This window comes from Pseudopipra pipra, chromosome W, assembly GCF_036250125.1.
Source record: "Pseudopipra pipra isolate bDixPip1 chromosome W, bDixPip1.hap1, whole genome shotgun sequence".
NCBI lineage: Eukaryota > Metazoa > Chordata > Aves > Passeriformes > Pipridae > Pseudopipra > Pseudopipra pipra.
Window position 1 is genome coordinate 36,116,421 of NC_087580.1, and position 25,548 is coordinate 36,141,968.

At 55.1% G+C, this 25,548-nt stretch overlaps 2 protein-coding genes and 1 pseudogene across 2 annotated transcripts; 2 read left to right on the forward strand and 1 right to left on the reverse strand.

The window, feature by feature from the left end:
* LOC135405244 (zinc finger protein 208-like) overlaps positions 1–25,548 on the forward strand; it is a 328,696-nt pseudogene that overhangs the window by 217,902 nt on the left and 85,246 nt on the right.
* Positions 13,169–14,170, forward strand: LOC135404646 (olfactory receptor 14J1-like). Its single transcript, XM_064639378.1, has one exon. It carries the CDS (start codon positions 13,169–13,171, stop codon positions 14,168–14,170), a length of 1,002 nt encoding a protein of 333 aa, XP_064495448.1.
* LOC135405466 (olfactory receptor 14A16-like) lies at positions 22,112–23,093 on the reverse strand. The gene has a single exon (XM_064640166.1). The coding sequence runs from the start codon at positions 23,091–23,093 to the stop codon at positions 22,134–22,136; it is 960 nt and encodes a 319-aa protein (XP_064496236.1). The 3' UTR covers positions 22,112–22,133.

Below are 25,548 nucleotides of genomic sequence, written 5' to 3' on the forward strand. Positions count from 1 at the left end.
ATGACTACATGATGGGGCATGAATTGAAGGTTGCGGGGTTTTCCTGAGGGCAGCACTACACCAGACTTTTGTGTGTGTGTGAGACAGGCAGAACCACAAATGCCTGCACAGCCCAGAGCAGTCAGTGTGGGGCTGTGCTTGCTGCTGCAGAGACCCCAGGGAACAAACCCAGGCAATAGTTTGGGTTTATTCCTTGCTCTGTGTCAGTGGAATAGAATGTTCCACAGGAGCTCTGTCCCCCTCTGTGGCACCGGGTGGCTCAAAGCTGAAGATGGGAGGGGGTCAAGTGCAAGTTCCCTTCTGAAGTGTGTGTCCCTAAGGAGGACACTTGTTCTATTACTGCTTATTGTTTGTAATATCTTATAGATATATCATACAACACCTAAGGATGGATTCTATAGAATATGTGCCATATATATGATACAGAATATATCTGATTATTGCTTTATCTGCCTGTCCAGACAGATATTGTGTATGCAGAGAGATTGTATTTGAGGGATATGTTCCTCTCAATACCCTGTGAGCTCCACTCCCAAGGCCAGCAAATTCCTGAAGCTCTCCCTTCTGTGCCCTGCAGGTTTTGGCAGATTTGCAAGAGCAGGGGAATCATTCCCTGCAGCCCCTTTGCACTGTAGGAAATGGGAGCCCTGTGCACATCCTGCTGCCTCCAGATTCCATTCTGGGTGTGGGAAAGACCCTGTGGGGAGCAAAGAAAGGCCTGGTTCTGCAGGAACTGCAGATGCTCAAGGGGCAGCAGGACCAAGTCAGGGACCTGGGGGGGCCTGGGGGGCTTTGGGGTCCGGGAGGGTCCTGGGGGAGCTGGGGAGGGGATTTGGGGATTGGGGGTACAAACCAGTACAGATCAGTACAGACCAGCACAGACCAGCACAGACCAGCACAGACCAGCACAGACCAGCACAGACCAGCACCTCCTCACTGCTCCCCAGAGCTCTCCTGGAGCAGGGCCACGTTGTTGTGAGACACCTGAGCCCCCCCCCAGTGCCCTCCCTGTACAGCCCAGTGCCCCCAGTACAGCCCACTGTGTTCCTGTCCCAGGGTGCCGGGTGATCCCTCTTTGGGGAGGTTGGAATGGATTTGAGGGGGGGTTGTGGGAGATTTGGGGGGATCTGAGGAGTTTGGATGGGGCTTTGGGGGTTCTGAGTGCCTTTAGGGAAGTTAAAAGAGGTCTTGGGAACATTGGGGGGTCAGAGGTACCTATGGGGGGAGGGGATTAAAGGGAAAATGGGGGTTAGGGGACATTTAGAGGAGGTTAATGAGGTCTGGGCAGGCAGAGGAGGGGTTGCACCAAGAGCAGGTGAGTCTTGAGACCCCCCCTGGTGTCCCCAAGACCCTCTTGGTGTCCCCAGTTCCTCCCTTGACACCCCGAGGCCCCCCTGGTGTCTCCAATGTCCCCAGGGACTTCCCATAGCCCTAATTCCCCCCTTAGCACCCCCAATTCCACTGTCCACAAACCCCTCCCCATTGTCCCCAAGGCCCATCCCTGATGTCCCCAACCCTCCATCTCACCCCAGGAGCCCCCCCTGGACCCTCTGACCACAAAAACACCCCCCCACACACTCACAGAAAGGCCAAGGGCATCTGGGGAAACATTGGGGAGAGTTGGGGGGCTTTGCAGGGCACTGGGCGATTACTGGGGGATACTGGGACACACTGGGGGGAACTGAGGGACACTGGGAGGGACTGGGGAGTTACTGGGGGATTACCAGGACACACGGGGAGACACTGGCAGGTTACTGGGCCATACTGGGGGTTACTGGGTGCTCACTGGAGGATCACTGGGCCATCCTGGGGGGCAGTGGGAGGTCACTGGGACACACTGGCTGGTCACTGAAGGGGTCACTGGAAAGTCACTGGGATATACTGGGGTCTAAGGATTCCCTTACCCGGATATGGTACATTTCCCCTCCCCCGGATTTTGGGGGCCATCCCTAGGACCCCTCCTCTTTGGGGCTGGGGGACCCCCTGGACCCACTGCTGGGCTTTAGGGGACCCCCCAAAATGCCCTCAAAACCCCTGAAAGCCCCCCCTCGACACATCAAAACCTTCTCAAGGTCCCCTCAAATGCCCTCAGAGACCTCATCCCTCCCCAGCACCCTCTAAACCCTCTCAGTGACCCGCAAAACCCACCCGGGACCCCCCGAGTCCCCTTTAGGGACCCCCCAATCCCCCTCAGAGACCCTCAAAACCATCTAACACCCCGTAAACCCCCTAGAGACCCCAAAACTGCCTAAAAGGTCCCGCCAGGACCCCCAAACCCCCTCAGAGACCCCCAAACCCCACCTGGCACCCCCCAAATCTCCTCAGAAACCAAAACCCCCTCAGAGACCCCCAAACCCCTTCAGGAACCTTCAACCATCCCCTGAGTCCCCTCAGGACACCGAACTCCCTCAGGGACCCCTCAAAACCTCCTCGGTTATCCCCGAACCCCCCCGCTAAACCCTCCCGAGCCCCCCCGGGGGGACTCACAGCACTCAGAGCGAACCGCAGGCCCCGCCGCCATCACCGAGTCCCGGCTGCGCGCGCACCGCGTTCAGAGAACGCCGCCGCAGCCAATCAGCGCGCGGCCACGCCCCCGCAGCCCCGCCCCCGCCCCTGCCGCGTTGGCTGCCGGGAATCGGTGATGGCGGCGGGTCGGTCGGTGAGCTCTGAGTGCAGGCGGGGGGTGCGGGAGAGCGGGGTCTGGGGATCCCCTCGGGGGCTGCGGGGAGCGCGGCTGTGGGGGGAAAGGCTGCAGGGCTCGGCAGGGTTTAGCGCGGGGGGTTCGGAGGTTCGGAGGACCCTCTCGGGGGCCGCGGGGCCCGGAGGCCTCCCAAGAACCCGGAAGGGTGATTCGATTCCTGAAAAAGTCCCTCGGAGAAAAAAATTCAAACCCACCCAACCAAAAAAAGAACCCTAAGAAAAGGAAAAGTGAGAAAAAGGTCAAGGAAAAACTACAGGGGCCAGGATGATTTTATTGCTTTGCTTCAGTTTTTCCTTGGTCTCCTCCTTCTCAGATTCTTTGCTCCCTTCCTTTACAGAAAGCTCTTCTGCTGTTGTGTGGTTTTGTGGTCCCTTAGGGGCTTTTAGGGGTCCCTGAGGAGGTTTTGGGGGGTCTCTGAAGGGGTTTGGTGTCCTGAGGAGACTTAGGAGGGAGGTTGAAGGTCCCTGAAGGGGTTTGGGAATCCCTGAGGGAGTTTTGGAGTCTCCAAGGGAATTGGGAGGTCCTGGGGGGCTTTGGGGGTAGGGTCTTTGAAGGAGTTTTGGAGGTTTCTAGGGGGATTTAGGGAGTCCCAGACGGTTTTGAGGGTCCCTGAGGGGGTTTTTGGGGTCCTTGAAAGGGCCTTGGGGGTCCCAGGTGGGTTTTGCAGGTCACTGAGAGGGCTTAAGGTGTCCTGGGGGGGAGATGAGTGCTCTGAGGGGATTTGGGGTGTTTTTGAGGAGGTTTTGATGGGTCCAGAGGTGGATTTGTGAGGGGGTTTCAGGGGTTTTGCCTGGATTTTGGGGGGTCACCGTGTCAGTCCTGTCTGGCCACGGCCAACTAAAACTCCTATGATGCCATTTCCCATCCCACCACAGTGCCTCTGCCAGCCCAGCGAACCAACCCCAGGGAAAGGGGATCCCAATTCCCCCCTCGAACCCCAGAGACCCCCAAAACTCAGCACACAGAGACCTCAAAGACAGGGGGGCCCGGGGGTCCCCTAAGGCCCAGCAGTGGGGTTCAAGGGATCTAGCAGCCCCCAGGGGAGGGGTCCTGGGGGTGCCCCCAAAAGTCCAGGGGGAGCAGAACCAACTAAGGGGATCCCAGTGCCCCCAGTATAGCCCAGTGACCTCCCAGTGACCCTCAGTACGGCCCAGTAACCCCCTCAGTGACCACCCAGTGTATCCCAGTGACCTCCCACTGCCCCCCAGTATGGCCCAGTGATCCTGCAGTGAGCACCCAGTAACCCCCAGTATGGCCCAGTAACCTCCCAGTGTCCCCCGCTGTGTCCTGGTAATCCCCCAGTAACTCCCCAGTCCCTCCCAGTGCCCCCTGGTTCCCCCCAGTGTGTCCCAGTATCCCCCAGTAATCACTCAGTGCCCCTCAAAGCCCCCCAACTGTCCCCAACGTGTCCCCAGATGCCCTTGGCCTTTCTGTGAGTGTGGGAGGCAGTGTGCTTTTGTGGTCAAAGGGTCCAGGGGGGCTCCTGGGGTGAGATGGAGGGTTGTGGCCATCAGGGATGGGTTTGGGGACAATGGGGACAGTGGGGAGGGGTTTGTGGACAGTGGAATTAGGGATGTCAAGGGGAGAATTGGGGCTATGGGGAGGCCCTGGGGACATTGGAGACACCAGGGGGGTCTCGGGGTGTTAAGGGGGGAACTGGGGACACCAAGAGGGTCTTGGGGACATAAGAGGGGTCTCAGGAATCACCTGCTCGTGGAGCTGCCCCTCCCCACCCAAGCCCCTTTAACCCCCCCTAAATGTCCCCAACCTCCATTTTTCCTTAAATCCCCTCCTCCCATAGATCCCTTTGATGCCCCAATGCCCTCCAAACCCATTTTACCTCCCCTAAATGCACCCAAAGATCCTCAAAACAGCCCAAATCCCCATCCAGCCATCCCCCAGATTGCCCCATTTCTCCTTCAGCCCCCCCTCAAATCCTTTCCACCCCCCCCCCCCCCCAAAAAAAAAGGGATCACCTGGCACCCTGGGACAGGAACACAGTGGGCTGTACTGGGGGCACTGGGCTGTACTGGGAGGGCACTGGGGGGGGCTCAGGTGTCCCAGGACAACGTGGCACAGCTCCAGGAGAGATGTGGGGAGCAGTGAGGAGGTACTGGTCTGTCCTGGTCTGTATTGGTTTGTACCCCCAATCCACAAAGCCCGTCCCCAGCTCCACCAGGTCCCTCCCAGAACGCAAAGCCCCCCAGGCCCCTGACTTGGTCCTGCTGCCCCTTGAGTGTTTCCAGCTCCTGCAGAACCAGGCATTTCATCAGCAAATGTGCAGGTGACACCAAGTTGGGGGTGTGTTGATGTGCTGGATGGCAGGAGGGCTCTGCAGGAAGACCTGTCTGAGGAAGAGTATGTCAGCAGGAGCAGGGAAGTGATTGTTGGGCTGGACTGAGCGCTGGTGAGGCCACCCCTGGAGTGCTGTGTCCAGCTCTGGGCCCCTGAGTTGAGGAAGGCCCTGGAGGGGCTGGAGCAGGTGCAGAGAAGAGCAGCGAGGCTGGGGAAGGGAGTGGAGCACAAGTGGTGTGAGGAGAGGCTGAGGGAGCTGGGGGTGTTGAGGCTGGAGAAGAGGAGGCTCAGGGGAGACCTCCTGACTGTCTGCAAGTCCCTGCCAGGAGGTTGGAGCCAGGTGGGGGTGGGGCTGTTGTGCCAGGAAGCAGCAGTAGGACAAGAGGGCTGGGTCTTGAGCTGCGCCCGGGGAGGTTTAGGTTGGATATGAGGAAGCAATTTTTTCCCAAGAGAGCAATCAGGCCTTGGAATGGTCTGGGCAGGGAGGGGGTGGAGTCAGCGTCCCTGGAGGTGTTGAAGGTGAGAGTGGATGTGGCCTCAGTGCCATGGTCTGGGAAGCACGGCAGGGTTGGATCCAGGGTTGGACTTGATGATCTCGGAGGTCTTTTCCAATGTGGCTGATTCTGTGATTCTGTGATTCCCATTCCTATGGCAGCACATGCTTGAGGCTCTATCCCCAGGGGGATAGAGATGTCTGTCCATATCTATCTCCAAGGTTAGTCTGTAAATGTGTGGTGTTAGAAAAGCAAGATAAGTTGTGGGCTGGTTGTAGAAGGAGAAGGAAGCCCAGAGGCCAGTGCAAGCAGGCAGCCCTCAGCTTGCACATGATGTCCCCTCCCTGCAGGTTCCTGTCCTTGAGCCCAGGCCCTGAGGTGAGGCTGAGAATAAGTGCAAGGCAGAGGTGCTGCTGAGGAAGGAGAGCCCCGTGGTGGGGAAGAGGCGAAGGTGCCCATCCCGAGAAGGTGCTGTGTCCATCCCCTGTGTGCCAGGTGAGCTGGGGCTTTGCTGCAGAGCTGCGGGCGCTGATTTGAGCGTCTCCAAGTGCTGAGATGGTGGGCACCCAGGAACACAAACTGTGCCTGGCCACGGAGCCTGCAAGGAGGAGCAGAGACAGCCCTGGCATTGTGGGGGGCCAGGTTGTCCCTGTGCCTTCCCCTGCAGGCCCTGTCTGTCCCTGCTGGGCCCCTGTCCATCCCCATCAGGTCCCTGCCCGTCCCCCCCGGGCTGAGCTCCCCCCAGGAAGTGCCGTGGAGCTGAAGCTGCTGCCATCCCCCCCCTGCAGCCACTGCCCCAGCCAAGGGAGCAGCAAAGGCAGGGCCAGGAGCAGAGGCAGCAGCAGGGGAGCTCTGGGGGCGCCGGGAAGCTCTTGTGTGGGTCAGGAAAGAGGCGCTGGGCACGAGGCCGGGGCTGTGCTGAGCAGGCCCAGCCCTCACATCCCCCCAGCCAACGCCGGCTGCCCGGGGGGCTTGGGAGGGACCCCCAGCCCGTGTGCCCCACACTGAGCTGGCAGAGAGAGAACCAAGGGACAGGGCCACGGGCAGGGCCACGGGTGAGGGACAGGCAGGGCCATTGCAGGGCCACGGTGAGGGCACAGCCTGTGGCAGCAGAGCTGCCCAGGGCCGGGGGCAGCCGGGGGTGTTGGTACCAGCCAGTGGTGGGGCCGAGCAGAGCACGAGGCCTCTTGCAGACCCCTGGAGCAGCCTCCCACTTGCCAGCCGTGCCCTGGTGGGGTGACACTGTCCCCTCCCTACAGGACACTCCCCCAGAACTCTTTGGGGTGGGCTTTTGTGTATATTCCTGGTTGCTGATTCCTTCTGGGGACCTGAGGGAGCCTTTGCAATCCCATCCATGTGGCACAATCTCCTCTCCAGAGTTTGACTCCCTGCAGACTTTGCAGGGAAATCTGTGCTGGCAGCTGCATCCTGAGCCTGAGGGCAGTTTGTATCCCTGAGTGCTGATCCATCCTGGGGACCCAAGGGATCCTCTGCCACTCCATCCATGCAGCAGGAGTCACCCTCCTGCCCTTGACTCCCTGCAGAGGAACAAGTGCCCTCTCTCTGTTTGGGAGAAACCAGATGCTGCCCCTGGGCCATCAGAAGTGGTGCTGAAGCCTCTTTCAGCCCAGCCCCGGGTGCAGTTTTCTCATCCCCTCACCGAGTGCCCGCTCCCCCAGCCAGCACTGACCAACCAGGGTGTTTGGCACATGTGGTTTGGTGGTTTGGAGAAACAGCCCCAGGCTGGCAGGGGGCCAGAGAACCTCGAGGAACAGCCCTGGTGAGGTGCCCACACTGTCAGGGGGGCAGGGGATCGCTGCTCCACGGAACCAGCTGGAGCTCTGGGTGACCCTGAGCTGAAGGGCCTGTGAGCTGTGGATGAGTCCAGGATGGAGCAGAGACCCCCCTGCAGCCTGGGAGGAGCCCACGCCAGAGCAGGGGACGCCCAAAGGACGCCAAGGGCCTGTGGGAAGCCCCTGCAGAGCCGAGGGAGCAAAGCCCTGGTTTCCCAGGGTGTTGCCTCGCCCCAATTTGGTTTTGGAAGATTTTTTTTAGTCTCATCTTCATATTTTTGAGTATTTTTTAGCTGAATCTCAAGGTTTTGCGGTTTGGGGGGGCAGGAGTCTTCTCACTATTTCTTATAGGCTTTTGCCTGAATCTCAATGATTTGGGTTTTCCTGGGCTGATCCTTGCTGTTTTGGAGGTTTTTATGGACACAGGATGCCCGGTGAGTTCTAGAGATGGACTTGGGCAGGAGGAACCCCCAAGCCAACGCACTCAGCCCTTGTTTTCCCCCCATCAGGATTTGTCCTTCCCAAAGCTTGGGCGGATGGAGGAGGAGGCTGCGAGGAAGAGGAAGATGCCTTGGGCCCCCCAGGCAGGTGAGGAGGAAGTCAGTGTCCCTTTGGGCGGGTGTTGTGCTGGCTCTGTCAGCCGAGCATGGCCCCGGCTGCAGGACAACCCCGCTGGCGCCGCCGTCCTGCCGGGGCCGGAGTTGGGGGGATGTCCTTGGCCTTCCCTGTGGGCCGGAGGCAAATCCCCTCCCTGTCCTTCTTGCTTCCTGCCCCAGGCCCGGAGCTGAGGATGGAGAGCCCGGAGGACAAATCCCCCCGTGAGACCCTGGTGGGAGAGGCCGTTTTGAAGGGCTCCCCGGCGCAGGAAGGCAGCGGGGAGGAAAAGGGCCAGAGATCCCCCCGCAGGAGGGGCTCCAAAGCCATCCCAGGGTGCTCTGAGGAGGAAAGAGCCAGCCTGTGCTGGGAAGGCGGCCAGAGCTTGAGGGGGAGCTCTGAGCTGGTGGTCCCTGGGCATCCTCCTAGCAGGGAGAAGCTGTTCAAGTGCTTGGAATGTGGGAAGAGCTTCACCCACAGCTCTAGCCTAATCCGCCACCAGAAAATCCACACTGGGGAATGGCCCTACTCATGTGGGGAATGTGGGAAAAGCTTCAGGAACAGCTCCAACCTGATCCAGCACCAGCACATCCACACTGGGGAACAGCCCTACACATGTGGAGAATGTGGGAAGAGCTTCAGCCGGAGCTCCACCCTCTCCACCCACAAGCGCATCCACACTGGGAAACGGCCCTATGCGTGTGGGGAATGTGGGAAGGGCTTCTGGCACAACTCCAGCCTCCACATCCACCAGCTCATCCACACCGGGGAACGACCCTACAAGTGCTCGGAATGTGGGAAGGGGTTTCAGACCAGCTCCACTCTCCTCGTGCACCAGCGGACGCACACGGATGAGAGGCCCTTCCGCTGCACCGACTGCGGGAAGGGCTTCAAGCAGAACTCCCACCTCGTCACCCACCGGCACATCCACACCGGGGAGAGGCCCTACACGTGTGGGGAGTGTGGGAAGAGCTTCACCCAGAACTCTACCTTGACCCAACACCAACGGACCCACCAGTAAGAGAAGCCCTACCAGTGCCCCGACTGCAGGAAGAGCTTCGGCCGCTGCTTCCACCCCAAATGAAGCCCCTGATGGTGAGGCAACCCCTGGAGTCCAGTGACTGTCAGTCCATCCCTTTCGACCACAAAGGGCCAGTCCCCTTTCACAGGGGCAGTTTCTTCCAACAGATCCCTTCTTGGGGGGTGTGTGGGGATTCCTGCGTTGGCTGGGGACCCCCCAAGGTCACTGCTGGAGGTTGAGAGCAGAGATCTCCCCACCAGCATTGGTCTGGGGGAGTTCCATCCATCTCTAATTAAGAATTATTGCTTTTGTGCCAGCTTGAGTAGAATTGCTTCAACAATTGCTTTAGTGTAGAGCACTGTCCTGTCTTATCCTGTACTCCTGGTAGTTTTAGTGTTTCTATTGTGCAGTAAATAATTGTAATGAAGATCTTTTGTCTGATCATTTGTAACCCTAAATAATTAATTTCTATAAATAGATTTTATTTTCCATCATTAAAACCTGGGGGACAAAACTGTTTCAGTCACACCTCTGTAGTTCCTCTAAACTGAAGCTGTTGTCATAATGCAAGGCTGAGATTGGATCCTGCAGTCCCCAGCACCCCACAGTAAGTTGGGAGCTCAGGGGGGTCACCCCCCTTTGCCAACCCCGCTGTGCCCAAAGACCCCCATGGGACTATCACACCTCCCCTGTGATATGACATCCTTGTTGTGACATCAAGGCTCCTCTGTGTCATCACATCCATCCTATGACATCACATCTCCCCTGTGACATCACAGCCAGTGACATCCAGATCCATCCCAAGGTTGGGGGTGTGTGTGAGACAGGCAGAACCACAAATGCCTGCACAGCCCAGAGCAGTCAGTGTGGGGCTGTGCTTGCTGCTGCAGAGACCCCCAGGGAACAAACCCAGGCAGTAGGTTGGGGGGGTGTGTGTGTGTCCCTAAGGAGGACACTTGCCTTATTATTGCTTCTTATTTGTAATATCTTATAGATCTATCATACAACACCTAAGGATGGATTCTATAGAATATGTGCCAGAGATATTTGGGTTGGGTCTGGCTGAGCTGCAGTTCAGTTTCCCACAGCAGCCCTCCCAGGGCTGGGCTTGGCATTGGCAGCTGGAAGGGGGTTGAGAACACCCCAGTGTTTTGACCACTGCTGAGCACAGCACCAACACTGGGACATTCCTTCCTTAGCTGAGGGCAAGAGCCTGGCAGGGGACCCAAGTAGGCCAGCTGAGCCCAACTGACCCAAGGGACATTGCAGACCATGGGAGGTCAGCTCAGCTCTAAAAGCTGAGGCAGGGAGCAGAGGGGGGCATTCATTGTCTGATGGCTGCCTGCTGAGGAACCGTCCCGCGGACCCAAGCCCTGCTCCTCGGGAGTGGCCGACCATGGCTGCTCATGGGAAGCAGAGAACAAACCCTGCTTTCTTTTGATTCTGCGTGTTCAAGCATTGCTTTACTTTTTGCTTTAAATAAACTGCCTTATCTCAACCCTCAAGTTGGGTTTTTTTCCCACCTTACTCTCTCCCCTGTCCTGCTGGGTAGGGGACTGATAGAGCAGCTGGGAGGGCACCTGGTGTCCAGCCAAAGTCAACCCACGACACACCTGAACACTTCCAGAGACTCCACCACCTCCCTGGGCTACTTGTTCCAATGCCTGAACACTCCCTCAGTGGAAAAAGGTTTCTTTAATATCTAATATGAACTTGCCCAATGCAATTTAAGGCCATTATAGAATCATAGAATAGATTAGGTTGGAAAAGACCTCCAAGATCATCAAGTCCAACCCCTGATCCAACTCCAGTTACTATATCATGGCACTAAGGGCCACGTCCAATCTCTTTTTAAAAACCTCCAGGGATGGTGAATCCACCACCTCTCTGGGTAGGCCGTTCCAATGCCTGATAACCCTCTCTGTAAAGAATTTCTTCCTAACATCTAACCTAAACCTCCCCTGGCAGAGCTTGAACCCATGTCCCCTTGTCCTATTGTTGGTTGCCTGGGAGAAGAGACCGACCCCCGCCTGGTTATAAACTCCCTTTAGGTAGTTGAAGAGAGTGATGAGGTCACCTCTAAGCCTTCTCTTCTCCAGACTAAACAACCCCAGCTCCCTCAGCCTCTCCTCATAGGGCTTGTGCTCAAGTCCCTTCACCAGCCTCGTTACTCTTCTCTGGACCCACTCTAGCACATCAATATCCTTCCTGAACTGAGGGATTTTCCTGCTTTGACAGTGTTTTGAGACAGTTCATTGTGCCTTTCAGGTCCTTACATGTGCACACACACACACAGAGCAGTCTCACCAGTGTCTGGCCCTCCAAAGAACACAAGACCTGATGATTTGTAGCTCCCACTCCAGTGGTTGGCACTTGGAGCTCCCTCCGTACCCAGAGCTCAGAGCTCCCTTGTCCCAGAAAGTTTAAAGAGATTGTGCCTCATTCTGCCAAGACAACCCTTGGAAAAAAGTGTCCCTCTGTGTTTCCTGGGATAAGAGCATTCTACTGTCATCTTCCAAAACTTTGGAGAGGACCCAGAGATCTCCCAGGAAGGAATTTGGGGCCTCAAGCACATGACCCGTATATAGAGGCTGAGAACTCAGGGGTCAGTGGTGCAAAGATTGAGGACAGTAGAGCAGTAGCCTGAGAGGTCTGGAAGGGGGGTGTCAGAGCTGGTGGAGCTTTTCTTCCTGTCAGACAACAGCCTAGGAAAAAACTAGTGCCACCAAGGGCAGCTGGGGTGGCCTAGACTGGTGACAAGAAGTCAGAAATTTCCCTCTGAGGTCAGTGTTGTGGTGCAATATGTCACAAAGAAGGAGTCTGGATGAGCCCAAGGCTTTGTGTGTGCAGGAAGAGCCAGGGAGGACGCAGAGATGTCAGTGCAGGAAGGTGCCAGCCAGGTGGGGCAGCCGGGGGGATGACGACAGCCTGCAGGGAAAGGGGCAGGGCATGGACACCGTAGGACAGCCTGGGCTGGAGAGGAGACAGGGATGGGGAGAAGCTGAAAGGCCCTGACAGAGCCACCTTCTGCAGGCCTTTGGCCAGGGCTGCTGTCTGTGCCCCTGATGCCAGGAGGAGGGGAGTGGCCCTTGCAGCCCTGGGGCCTCATGGCCTCCTTGTCCCTGCTCAGCAGCCTGGCAGGTGCCACCCCATGGTCCTGCCCTTGGCATTGCACATCCCACATCCCAGTGCCCCAGGAAGAGCCCTGAGGAATGAGGCAGGGACAGCATCTGCCTTCCCAGGGGCTGGGGGTCAGGCCTTGGCCCTTTGGATCAAGGAAACAAGTCAATGTTTATTCAGCATCAGAGCCACCTTTCCCTTGCTTGTCCATCCTTTTCATCACTGTCTGCACTTTTCTGCTCTAACTGGAACCTGGGGACATGTTCTCAGCTCTGTCCCTCAGTGAGACTCATTAGCACTACAAGAAACTTCAGTGTTTTAATCTCACTTTGACTTCTTGAAAAGTTGTTTGAACTTCCTCTCAGGGACTGAGTCTCATGTAAACAAGGACAAACTCCCTGAGGGTCATGAAATGCCTGGGGCTGTTGCTGTGCTGCTGAGCTGAGCAGGGCTCCTGGCACACAGGGAGCTCCTGGCAAGCAAGAAGAGCTTCAAAGAGACAGCTCTGCTGGTGAGCAGCTCCTCTGCACAGCCCAGCAGGGCTGAGGGCACTGCCAGGGCAGCTCAGGGACACCAGCAGGGCACAGACAGAGCTTCAAGGGGCTCAGCACTGGCAGGAGGGCTGAGAGCTCCCTGCAGAAGGAATCTTGGCAGGGCTGCACAAGGTGAGTCTGTGGCTGCAGGGCAGTGCAGGGGCAGCTCCTGGAGGCATCTCCTAAAGCTGGCTCAGCCCCAGCTGATGGGATGGGTGAACAGGAGGCTGTTTTGGGGCCCTTTGGAAGAGCTTTGAAGGCGGGGGTGCAGCCAGGGGTGCCCAGGGCTGTGGGGCAGAGCAGGGTCCTGCAGCCCAGGGTGCTGTGCTGGGCAGGGACTCTGCTGCCTGCCAGGGGCAGCTCTCAGCCAGTTCTCCCAGAGCTGGGGCAGAAGGGCTGTGGGCAAGGACAGTGACTTGGATGGCTGAGTCCTTGGCAGCACATGGTCAGAGCACCTGCTCCTCACAGCACCCTCAGAGAGAACAAACCAGAGAAAAGAAATGCCTTGACTTGGAGGGGATTTCCCTGAAAACTGCACTGGCTTTGCTGAGAGGGGGCTGTCTTAATTGTTCCCTGTGCTTTCCTTTTCTGAACAGACCTGTCCTAATGAACAGCAAATGTCCAACAGGAGCTCCATGCCACAGTTCCTCCTCCTGGCATTTGCAGACAGGCGGGAGCTGCAGCTCCTGCACTTCTGGCTCTTCCTGGCCATCTCCCTGGCTGCCCTCCTGGCCAACGGCCTCATCCTCAGCGCCATAGCCTGTGACCACCACCTGCACACCCCCATGGGCTTCTTCCTGTTCAACCTCTCCCTCACAGACCTGGGCTGCATCTGCACCACTGTCCCCAAAGCCATGCACAATTCCCTCCAGAACACCACAACCATCTCCTACATGGGATGTGCTGCACAGCTCTTTTTCTTTGTCTTCTTCATCTCATCAGAGTATTTCCTCCTCACCATCATGTGCTACGACCGCTACGTTGCCATCTGCAAACCCCTGCACTACGGGACCCTCCTGGGCAGCAGAGCTTGTGCCCACATGGCAGCAGTTGCCTGGGCCACTGGCTTTCTCAATGCTCTGCTGCACACAGCCAATACATTTTCCCTGCCCCTGTGCCAGGGCAATGCCCTGGGCCAGTTCTTCTGTGAAATCCCTGCCATCCTCAAGCTCTCCTGCTCACACTCAGGCCATCTTAGGGAAATTGGGCTTCTTGTGCTTAGTGCCTGTTTAGTATTCTGTTTTTTCATTTTCATTGTTTTCTCCTATGTGCAGATCTTCAGGGCTGTGCTGAGGATCCCCTCTGAGCAAGGACGGCACAAAGCCTTTTCCATGTGCCTCCCTCACCTGGCCGTGGTCTCAATCTTTGTCAGCACTGCTATTTTTTCTCAGCTGAAGCCTCCCTCTATCTCTTCACCATCCCTAGATCTGGTGGTGTCAGTTCTGTACTCGGTGGTACCTCCAGTACTGAACCCCCTCATCTACAGCCTCAGGAATCAGGAGCTCAAGGATGCCATAAGGAAAATGATGACTGGATACTTTTCAGCAGCAATAACCTGCCTTTTTTCTTCTGCAGAACACTCATTGTTTAACCCTTTTCTGGCCCTGTCTGCCTTCTAAAGCTTTTGAGAGTGGTGGTGGGGAAGTTTCCTATATTTTTTTACTGTTTTAATGTTGTTAACACAGAAATTTGTTCTTCATCTCATACCTAATTCACTCTCTACCTCTTTCTTTTGACCTACCATTGTGTAAATGAGGAATCATTCTCTGTGTGCATTTAAACAAAATAAAAGTTTCTGCAGCAACTTCTTTGTCAAACATCCTGCCTTTGTTATTCTGTACATGAGGAATCACAATCTCTGAGTATAATAAAAGACTTGAATTCTGTTTTCCTGATTTTCCCTTAGAGAACTTCCCTGAAGCTGGAGGGCAGTGCCTGTGTGCAGAGGAGAAGGGGTAAAGAGTCCTGGTACAGCAGCACTGCCAGGGAGCAGCAGCTCTTGGCCTTTTCAGAGATGCTCTTTTCCCACTGCCTCCCTCTCCTTTCTGCTCCTTGCCCAAGGCCTGAGTGCTCTGGCAGCTCAGTCCCTGCTGTGTGTCAGTCCTGTGACCCTGGGCAGGGACAGGCCCTGGGCACTGCTGGGACAGAGCTGGGCTCCTTAACATCATTTCCATCATGAAAGGGGACCCCCCTGGGCAGTTTCTGAAGACTTTGTTCTTTTTGAAAGGTTGATGTAAAGAACAAGGCCAAGGAATAGACTCTCTAAAGTCTCATTGCTGTGCTTGTTTCCCCATTCAGTCCCTGCAGTGAGAGAAGTGACTCACTGGGGTACTTGAGGGCCTGAGGGCTGGTTCAGATGTTCTGTGCTGGTGGCCAGTGGCAAATGGCCTCCAAGTCACCTGCCTGGGGCTCTGCAGCTTGTGAGGGCTCTGATGGCAGGTGAGGACTTGTCTGTAGGAACTCAGGAAGTGCAGGAGAGCACAGAGGATCTGCAGGGACAGCCTGTCCCATCCAGTCAGCAGGGAATGGAGCCCTGGAGCAGAATCCTGCCCAGGGTGGAGTCACCAGAGATCAAGTACTAAATCTGCCTGTGAACTGGCAAAGGAGAGTTCTGCAACCCCAGGGGATGCAGCAGGAACAGAGAAAGGACTCTGGCCAGTGACTCGTCTGACCCGCAGTGAACTCCCCTTGTGCCTCCCCAGTTCAAGGGGGGGCTGTACCAGAGCCAGGGGTGGGCTTTCCAGGAGAGTGTCCTGAAGAACTCTCCAGCCCACAGGCTGCATGGAGTGGAGCCCTGCCCTGCCCTTTGTGCCATTGGAAACACCCCATGGTCCTGCCCAGCCTTGTTCTTAGCTACTGAGCCTTCCAGGACTATGGCAGAGGGTGAAGAGGAGTGATCCCCACCCTGCTGGGTCTGCTCCCCACCCTGACCAGCATGGCCAGTGCAGGGTCAGCCCAGGGTGCCACAGCCCCTCCCTGTGCAGAGCAGCACCTCCAGCTCAGGGCCCTGCAGGGATCCCAGGCTGGGATCTGCAACTGGCCAAGGCAGCCTGGACACACTGACCTGGGCAAAGGGATGTTCCTGGAGAAGAGCAAGGCAACATTTCTGGGCCTGCAGAGAGGAATCCCTGACACAGAGAAACCTCTTTCTGCAGCCCCCCCTGGGGACAGGCTGCTCTGTCCCTGGGCCAGGACTCTGGGCTGGGCTGGGCAGAGGGGCTGGCACTGAGGGGCACAGTCAGGCTGTGCTGGGCATCTCCTGCAGGTGACACCAGGGCTCCTGCAGTTTCCCTGACCTCCGTTTCCTCCTGCCATGCTGAGTGTCCAGCCCCTGAGCTGATGGGGATGCTGAGACTCCCCTCTGTGCCCCAGGAGCTGCTGTGCCCTTCAGAGGGGCTGGGGCTGTGGGGGGAGTGCCCAGAGCTCTGCAGCACCCTGGGCTGGGCACTGCTGTGGGGCCAGACCAGACTGGGCTGCTCCACCAGTTGACCTCTATAATGAAATCACTTCTAATTTTCTCCTGAAGAACCATGAGAATGTGTGTTGTGTCCTGAGCACTAGACTGGAACTCTGTGGGATAATAGAAAAGGTTTTGGAGTCAGGGATATTGAGAAGGCTGGGCAGTGTCACTGGGAGACCTCTCCCAAAGACTTGGAAAGGCCAGAGCCATCCCAGAGCTTCCTGGGGCCTTGGCAAAGGCAGACATGGAACCAGTCTGCAAACAGGGCAGCAGGAGGGTTGGGAGAGTTCCAGACTGCTCAGGCTCAGCAGGGAAGGGGATAGGGCAAGTCCTCCTGCAGCCATTCCCAGGCATGGGAAGGACAAGGCAGGGATTGCAGAACCCCTGTGACAGGGAAAAAAAAAGGGATGTTCTGTGCCCAGACTTCAGCAAGGCCTTTGACATGGTCTCTTGTGGTCTCCTTAGAGGCAGACTGGTGACAGCTGGACTGGAAAACTGAAACATGTGGTGGGTGGGAAGTTGAATGACTGATGAGGGTCAAAAGTCATGGCACAAATTCCTCTTGGCAGCAACTCCCAGGTGACATCCATCAGGGACCAGCCCTTGACTATTCCTATGGAACATCTTTATTATGTCTCTGGGTGATGGGATGAAATGCACTTTCCACTCCTTTGTGGATGATGCCAAGTTGCAGCGAGTCTGTGAGAAACCTCGTCCAGTTAATGGTGACTTGTACAAAAAATGTGGTCAAGGTGACTGAGTTGGATAAACTTGTCCTGCCATCAGGTGTCCAGCAAGGCCCAAGACAATGAAGAAAAAACTCATGGGTCAGAGGAAAGGAAGATCAAAAGGAGGGAAAAAGACCAAACCCAACCAAACCAAACTCAAACAAACACAGAATGAGAGAATATGCTGAGCTGGAAGGGACCCACAAGGATCATCCAGTCCAACCCAACTGTTCCATTGCCATCTGCCCCCACCCCAGCAGGCTCTGGAGCAAAGCACGGCTGAGGTCCAGCACTGCTCTGCTCTGACACAAAGAACCTGCAGTCAGGGACAGGAAGAAGACAAAGTCTTGTTTAACCAGCCTGAGGAATAATGGGATCAATGACCTCCTCTATTCCTGGGCACTTGAATGACCCTGTGGATCAGGTTTGGTAGCAGGGAGGGGGCTGCAGGTTTCCCTTAGGGAAGAGGAGATCAAGAGTTGACTCTGTGTCAGAGAGAGCCAGTTTCAGGTGGCTCCAAAATGGACCAGCCAGTGCCCAAAGCTGAGCCAAAAAGCAATTCCAGAGGCACCTCTGTGATAACCCTTCGGAGAAAGGATAAAATCCAGGGTGCTGTAGCCCAGAGAGGAGTGAGAGAAATGGGGGAGAAACAACCCTGCAGGCACCAAGGAGAGTGGAGAAGAAGAAGGAGAAGGAGAAGGGAGAAAGAGCCTTGGTGGGCACCTGGCAGCCAAAAGCCAACCCCCCAGCTTTGAGAGCCACAGGTCAGCCCAGCACAAAGCTCCTTTAAGTCTGGAGGTTCTTTACAGAAGCTTATTAGCAGAGCTGCCAGATGGACCATCAAAGGGGATGCTCAGCTGGGTCTGAAACCTGGATGATCGTTGTCAGCCTTGATTCTGTAGGAAAGAACTATAGAATCCTAAATAGTTTGAATCAGATGGGACCTTTATACACCAACTAGTCCAACCCCCCTATAATGAACAGGTTCACGTTCAACTAGATCAGGTTGCTCAGAGCCCTTTCTAACCCGACCTTGAATGTTTCCAAGGGTGGGGCATCTATGACCTCTTTGGGCAACCTGTGTCAGTGTTTCATCACCTTCAGTGTAAAAAATTTCTCCCTAATATCTAGTTCAAATCTGCTCTTTTTTAGTCGAAAACCATTATCACTTGTCTTATTACAACTAAGTCTGTGCCCATCCTTCTTATAGGTATGATCTCAGGAGCTCCTGACAAGCCTTGACCAAACCAGCTGCGCAATGAAGTGTCCCTGGACTGGACCAGGTGCTCCTGGATGATCAATGTGGGAACAATCTGGAGTGGAACATTTGGGGAACACAGGATAATCAGTCATTCCATGAAAGCCTTGGAACATTCCCTGCCTGGGTGTGGGTGTGAATTGACTGTGGTGTGAATGTTGTTGTTGTGAATCTAGAATTCAGTCACTGTTAAACTTTAGCAAATGCTATTGAACCACTTGATAATTGTTCAATTGGTCAATGATTAAATGCTACTAATCTCTTTTGCCAACTTGTCTTTGGATCCAAATCCTTGGTGCCCTGACCCTCTTGCATGCCAAGGCTCTGTGTAAATCATTCCCTTTCATAAAAAAATATATATTTTTCATGACTTCCACTTTAAAATCTTCCTTCTTAGCTAAACTACAAAACAACTCCAATTAGTTGTTGATGTCTGGAAGACTTTAAGACAATTAAATAAAAATAAATAATTTGTTTTTCAGTGTTTTAATGAGTCCCACAGTGTGTTTGGTGCTGCATCAGCTGTCAGTCCAAGATGGGCCATGTCAGAACTGGTGAGGAGCAAGGTTGATCATACAGGGTCAGTCTGAATCTCCTAAAGGGGAAACTCAGCATCAAGATCACTTGGAGAACACCTCTATCACCTCTTCTCTGAACTTCAAAATGTCCGTAATTGAATTAAAAAAAAAAAATATACAAACTTGGAAGACTTGTTTTGAAATTGCTTTACAGACAATTAAAGGAAGACAAAGAGATCCTGAGAGATTTCTGGATTTTAATGAGCCCCACGGTGTGTTTGCAGCCCAGCCCATGATCCTGAGGTACTGAGAGAAGATTGAAGCAGCTGCTGAAGAAGTCAGAAGCCAAACTCCAAGTGCCATGAAGCATTGCTGGGCCCCACTGAGGGCAGGCACTGACAAAGCCTCCCCAGGGACTCCTTGGAGCAGCTCCTTGGAGGCCAGGAGTGCAGGCAGACAAAGGCTCTGGGCAGGCCCCTGCAATGCTGAGCAAAGCCTGCCTTGGTTTTGTGGAGCACAAAGGCCAAGGCCTGAGCCCCATGCCCTGGCCCAGCAGATCCTGTCCCTCCCGGCTGGCTCAGGGCTGTTTGGGGGGCACTGGGATGGGAGGGGGAGGAACAACAAAGGCCCAAAACTGGGCAACCCCTGCCAGGCTCCTGAGGGAGGGGCGAGGCAGAAACCAAGGGCAGAACCTGCCAGGCAAGTTGCTTGTGGTGGCCTGAATGGCAGAGGCAGCTGCCAGAGGCAAGGGGACAAAGGCCTGGGTGCCTTTGGGCCTTGCAGCCCTGCCAGAGCCCTTGGCCATCTCTCCTGCAGGCTGTCCTGCCCTGGCCCTGCTGCTGCTCTGGCCTTGCAGGCTGCACACACCCCTCCTGCTTTCCCACCCCCTCCCAGCAGCATTTCCAGACCCTCCCTGATGTCTCTGCACCAGCTCTGGCTGCTCCCTGGAACACAAAGCTATGGGCTGATCCTGACTCCCTCTGGGTGACCTCTTGCAGCACAAGGGTCACAATTGAGCGATATTTCATTTTCCTCACCTTCAGTCCCAACCTTCCATGCTACTCTTTGTGGAGATTTCATTCTATTTCCAATATGGACAAAAGCTCCATCCTGTCAGATCTCCTCTGGACCCTCTCCAGCTCTTCCTCATTCCTCCAGAATGGGGAACCTCACGGACAGACAGACCAGTCCAGATGTGATGACCCCAGGGCTGAGTCCAGGGGGGTGACAACTCCCTTGTCTGGATGCCCACACTCCCCCTAGGGCAGCCCCATGTGCAGCTGGCCTTAAATCAAGGGGCCATTCTGATTCTTTGTAACATCAAGGAATCAAGTGGCACCGTGACACTGCAGGACCTCATGGAACCAAAGGAATGCAGGGACACTGTGGAATCTCATGGAACCAAGAGAGCATTGTGACAAGGGCCCATTCCATGACTCTTTGGAACAAAAGGAACTTTGAGACATCTCAGAACCCCGTGGAACCAAGGGGCCACTGTGCCTCCCCAGAACTCCATGGAATCAAGCAGAGCCGCTGCCTCCCCCCCGCTGCCCCGCTTGGACACCTCTGGAGTCAGCGTGTTCTTGGGCAGCACAACTGATCTCAGACCAGAGAGTTTCCCACATTTTGCTTTGCCCCCTCTCTCCCCTGGTTTTGTTTTTTTTTACTTTGTTCATTCAGGAGGAAAAGGGGAAAGAGAGGCACATGTTGATCCCTGTTTGTATCTCTTTACAAAAGGGAGTTGGGGCAGATGGGTAGAGAGGAGGCAATTTCTCTCTCTGATGTTGCTTTGAATAGTTCTGTTGGTATTGCTGTTTTTGCTGCTGTATTTCTTGTCAGTAAACTCTTATTGTTTTCACCTCTACCTCCTTATATTTTGTCTCCTTGTACTGGTGGGGAATAAAAGAGGAGTGAATTCATTTTATTGGAGTTCCCACCCCAATATGTGTCTTTAAACCAGGACAGGTTGCTCAAGGGCTCCCTGAAATTTGCCATCATCCACAAAGGACTTGAAAATACATTTTGTCCCATTGTACAGAGAGATAAGAAAGATGTTCTACAGTTCTGTTCAAGGGCTGGTCACTGAGGGATTTCACCAGGAAGTTGCTGCCAAGAGGACTTTGTACCATGGATTTTATTTGACACTCTTCATTCAGCCAACTTCCCACCATCTTCCACGTCTTCAGTCCAGCTTCCACCAGTCTGGCTCTAAGGAGACCACAGGAGACCATGCTAGGAGCCTTGATAAAGTCTGGGCACACAACATCCTCTATTCCCTCCCACAGGGGTTCTGCAATCCCTGCCTTGTCCTTCCCATGCCTGGGAATGGCTGCAGGAGGACTTGCCCTATCCCCTTCCCTGCTGAGCCTGAGCAGTCTGGAACTCTGCCAACCCTCCTTGCTGCCCTGTTTGCAGACTGGTTCCATGTCTGCCTTTGCCAAGGCCCCAGGAAGCTCTGGAGTGGCTCTGGCCTTTCCAAGTGTTTGGGAGAGGTCTCCCAGTGACACTGCCCAGCCTTCTCAATATCCCTGACACCAAAAACTTTTCCATATCCCACACTTCCAGAGGAGTGCCCAGGACACAACACAGGTTGTCCTGGTGGTTCCGGAGAATGAGAAGGGATTTCTTCCTCCAGGCCAACCCCTCCAATTGGATTTGAGTGCAGCTGAAAGGTTTGCTCAGCATTTTCCCCAGTGCCTCCCTGCCCTGAAGGTTTCTGGCCCTCAGGCTGGAGCTGAGGGGGTTGGGCAGGTGCCTGAGGAGGGGGTAGAACAAGGGCTGTGTCCAACTGTGCCAGGAGGGCTGTGCTGGGCAAGGATGAGGAGGCTGCAGAAAACAGTGGCACTGGGGAGGGGAGAGGAGCAGGTGGAGAGACCTTGTGCCTGCCCACGCTGGGCAGGAGCTGCCCCAGGATGGCAGCTCTGAAGCACTCACAGGATGTCCTTGTGAACAGGAGGGGAAGACTGGATCTAAAAATGAAACCTGGAAAGCAAGAGCAGGAGTGTCATGGTGACACTGCAGAAGAGTTCCAGCCCTGGAGCAAGGTGACAGAAGAAGTGACCCAGTACATGCAGTGGCCTCAGAATATCCCACAGCATCCTGGAGATGCTGTAAGGGAGCCCAGCTCTGCTTCACAAGTTCCCAGGGCCTGTCCCTGCCTGTGCTCCAAGGGCTTCCAGCCCACAGGACTGTGCTCAGAGAGCACTCAGGCCTTAGAGCGAGAAGGGGGCTCAGGAGGACAGTGTGGAAGTGGCAAGAGAGCAGCTCTGCAAAGACCAAGCCCTGCTGCTCCCTGGCAGTGCTGCTGGGCTGGAATTATTGTCCCCTTCCCGTTTGCAAATACACCCTGTCCTGCAGTGTGCTGTCCTTTAGGAACAGGTAAGAAGAAGGGTCTTGGACAAAGAAGGCACTGCAGGGTCTTTTGTTTTGTTTAAATAGTCAAAGTACAATTCATCATTTTTACATCTCGGGGTCAAATTCAATGGGTAGACACTGAATTGGAAGGCAGATGCATAATAATGTTTAATTGTACAGAAAGTTATTGCAAGAAGAACCCAATGACCTCCACGAGACACCTGAGCAGAAATGTTGGGTCATTAAGGAGTCCCATTCTGAATGCTACACACCAGAAAACAGGCATTTTATTGCTCCTGAAAAGCATCCAGTCATCATTTTCCTCAGGGCATCCTTGATCTGTTGATTCCTGAGACTGTAGATGAAGGGGTTCAGTGCTGGAGGCACCACCGAGTATAGAACTGACACCACTAGGTCCAGGGATGGGGAGGAGATGGAGGGGGGCTTCAGGTAGGAAAACACGACAGTGCTGACAAACAGGGAGACCACGGCCAGGTGAGGGAGGCACATGGAAAAGGCTTTGTGCCGTCCCTGCTGAGAGGGTATCCTCAGCACAGCCCTAAAGATCTGCACATAGGAGAAAACAATGAAAATGAAACAACAAAATATTATACAGGCACTAACCCCAATGAGCCCAATTTCCCTGAGGTAGCCTGAGTGTGAGCAGGAGAGCTTGAGGATGTGTGGGATTTCACAGAAGAACTGGCCCAGGGCATTGCCCTGGCACAGGGGCAGGGAAAATGTATTGGCTGTGTGCAGCAGAGAATTGAGAAACCCAGTGGCCCAGGCAGCTGCTGCCATGTGGACACAAGCTCTGCTGCCCAGGAGGGTCCCGTAGTGCAGGGGTTTGCAGATGGCAACGTAGCGGTCGTAGCACATGATGGTGAGGAGATAAAACTCTGTTCTAATAAAGAATATGAGGAGAAAAACCTGGGCAGCACATCCCATGTAGGAGATGGTTGTTGTGTCCCAGAGGGAATTGTGCATGGCTTTGGGGACAGTGGTGCAGATGCAGCCCAGGTCTGTGAGGGAGAGGTTGAGCAGGAAGAAGCCCATGGGGGTGTGCAGGTGGTGGTCACAGGCTACAGCGCTGAGGATGAGGCCGTTGGCCAGGAGGGCAGCCAGGGAGATGGCCAGGAAGAGCCAGAAGTGCCGGAGCTGCAGCTCCCGCCTGTCTGCGAATGCCAGGAGGAGGAACTGGGGCATGGAGCTGCTGTTGGACATTTGCTGTTCCTTAGGACAGGATCTGTTCAGAAAAGGAAAGCACAGGGAAAATTTAAGACAGCTCCCTCTCAGCAAAGCTGGTGCAGTTTTCAGGGAAGTCCCCTCCAAGTCAAGGCATTTCTTTTCTCTGGTTTGTGCTCTCCGAGGGTGCTGTGAGGAGCAGGAGCTCTGCCCATGTGCTGCCAGGGACTCAGCTTTGCTCTGCTGCAGTGCAGACATGGAGCTGGTTTGTGACAGCTCTCATGATCACAGGGGATGTCACATGGAACCCAGCTTTGATGGAAAATTTCAATTCCTGTACTGTTGTCTTGGAGCAATTTGGGCTGCAGAAGAGAGGCACAGTATCCTCAAAATAATTTTGACTGGGTTTTTTGTTTACAATCATAACACCTGTTTTTTTAGGGGCAAATTTTTCTGATGACAAATCTGACGAGTGTTGAGACAGGAGAGGCAGAAGGGCTGAGCTCTCCCTTGCTTATTGCAGAGCCAGGAGAGCTGCAGTGCCTCTCAGCCTGTTTGCCATCTGCCCTGCACTTTCCCTTGGGCTGCCTTGAAAAGGACTTCACACACAGATTCATCTTTCAAAACCCCACCAAGATCTGTGCTGAGAGCAGGGCAGTGCTGCTTGAAAGAGCAGTGAAGTGTCCCCTGTGCCAGCCCAGAGGTGCAGCTGTGCTGGACAGAGCAGGACAGGAGCCCTCCCGCAGAGAAGGCAAGGGCTGGGACAGGGGAATGCCCACCCCCAAGGGAAGGCTCAGCACTGCCCAGGATCCTGTGCTCATTTCTGATCCTGCCTGAAATATTCATCTCTGAGAGTAAAAGAGTTTTAATTTCAGTGCAGCCTTCTGAACTGAGAGAACAATGTCTCTGCTACGATGACTGATCAGGAAACACACCTCAGGACTAATTCCTTTCCTGTAGCCCCTGTCTTTTCTGCAGCGATACATGGAAAAGATCCTCCTTCATCTGCCAGGTTTGCTCCTTTCCCACAACCCTTGTGCCCCAGCCCTGGGAGCAGCTCCCCGGGCCAGCTGAGAGCTGCCCCTGGCAGGCAGCAGAGTCCCTGCCCAGCACAGCGCCCTGGGCTGCAGGACCCTGCTCTGCCCCACAGCCCTGGGCACCCCTGGCTGCACCCCCGGCTTCACAACTCTTCCAAAGTGACCCAAAACAGCCTCTGCTCACCCACCCCATCAGCTGGGGCTGGGCAGTTTTAGGAGATGCCTCCAGGAGCTGCCCCTGCACTGCCCTGCAGCCACAGACTCACCATGTGCAGCCCTGCCAAGGTTCCTCCTGCAGGGAGCTCTCAGCCCTCCTGCCAGTGCTGAGCCCCTTGAAGCTCTGTCTGTGCCCTGCTGGTGTCCCTGAGCTGGCCTGGCAGTGCCCTCAGCCCTGCTGGGCTGTGCAGAGGAGCTGCTCACCAGCAGAGCTGTCTCTCTGAAGCTCTTCTTGCTTGCCAGGAGCTTCCTGTGTGCCAGGAGTCCGGCCCAACTCAGCAGCACAGCAACAGCTCCAGACATTTCATGACCCTCAGGGGGATTGGTGTTGTTTACAAGAGACTCAATCCCTGAGAGTAAATTCAAACAACTTCTCAAATAGTCAAAGTGAGATTGAAACACTGAAGTTTCTTGTAGTGCTAATGAGTCTCACTGATGGACATAACTGAGAACGTGTCCCCATATTCCATTTAGAGCAGAGAAGTGCAGACAGTGATGACAAGGATGGACAAGCAAGGGAAAGGTGTCTCTGATGCTGAATAAACTTTGACTTGTTTCCTTAATCCAAAGGGCCAAACCCTGATCCCCAGCCCCTGGGAAGGCAGATCCTGTCCCTGCCTCATTCCTCAGGGCTCTTCCTGGGGCACTGGGATGTGGAATGTGCAGTGCCAAGGGCAGGACCATGGGGTGGCACCTGCCAGGCTGCTGAGCAGGGACAAGGAGGCCATGAGGCCCCAGGGCTGCAAGGGCCACTCCCCTCCTCCTGGCATCAGGGGCACAGACAGCAGCCCTGGCCAAAGGCCTGCAGAAGGTGGCTCTGTCAGGGCCTTTCAGCTTCTCCCCCTCCCTGTCTCCTCTCCAGCCCAGGCTGTCCTACGGTGTCCATGCCCTGCCCCTTTCCCTGCAGGCTGTCCTCATCCCCCCGGCTGCCCCACCTGGCTGGCACCTTCCTGCACTGACATCTCTGCGTCCTCCCTGGCTCTTCCTGCACACACAAAGCCTTGGGCTCATGCACACTCCTCCTGGGTGACTTGTTGCACCCCAGTGTTTTTCATGGAGTGAAATTCCTTTTTCCTCACGTCCACTCGGGATCTCCCCAGCTGCATTTGGCATTAATTCTGTCTTTCTCATGCTCCTTTCTGCTCTGACAAAAGGATCCACCATCTCTAAATCCTCTTTTCAAGCCCTCTCAGGACTGTACTCTACTGTCCTCAGTCTCCACACCATTGAGGCCACAGCTC

Excerpts from the sequence above, each read along its gene's own strand:
- LOC135404646 (XM_064639378.1), top strand. The coding sequence starts at position 13,169 with ATGTCCAACAGGAGCTCCATGCCACAGTTCCTCCTCCTGGCATTTGCA.
- LOC135405466 (XM_064640166.1), bottom strand. The coding sequence starts at position 23,093 with ATGTCCAACAGCAGCTCCATGCCCCAGTTCCTCCTCCTGGCATTCGCA.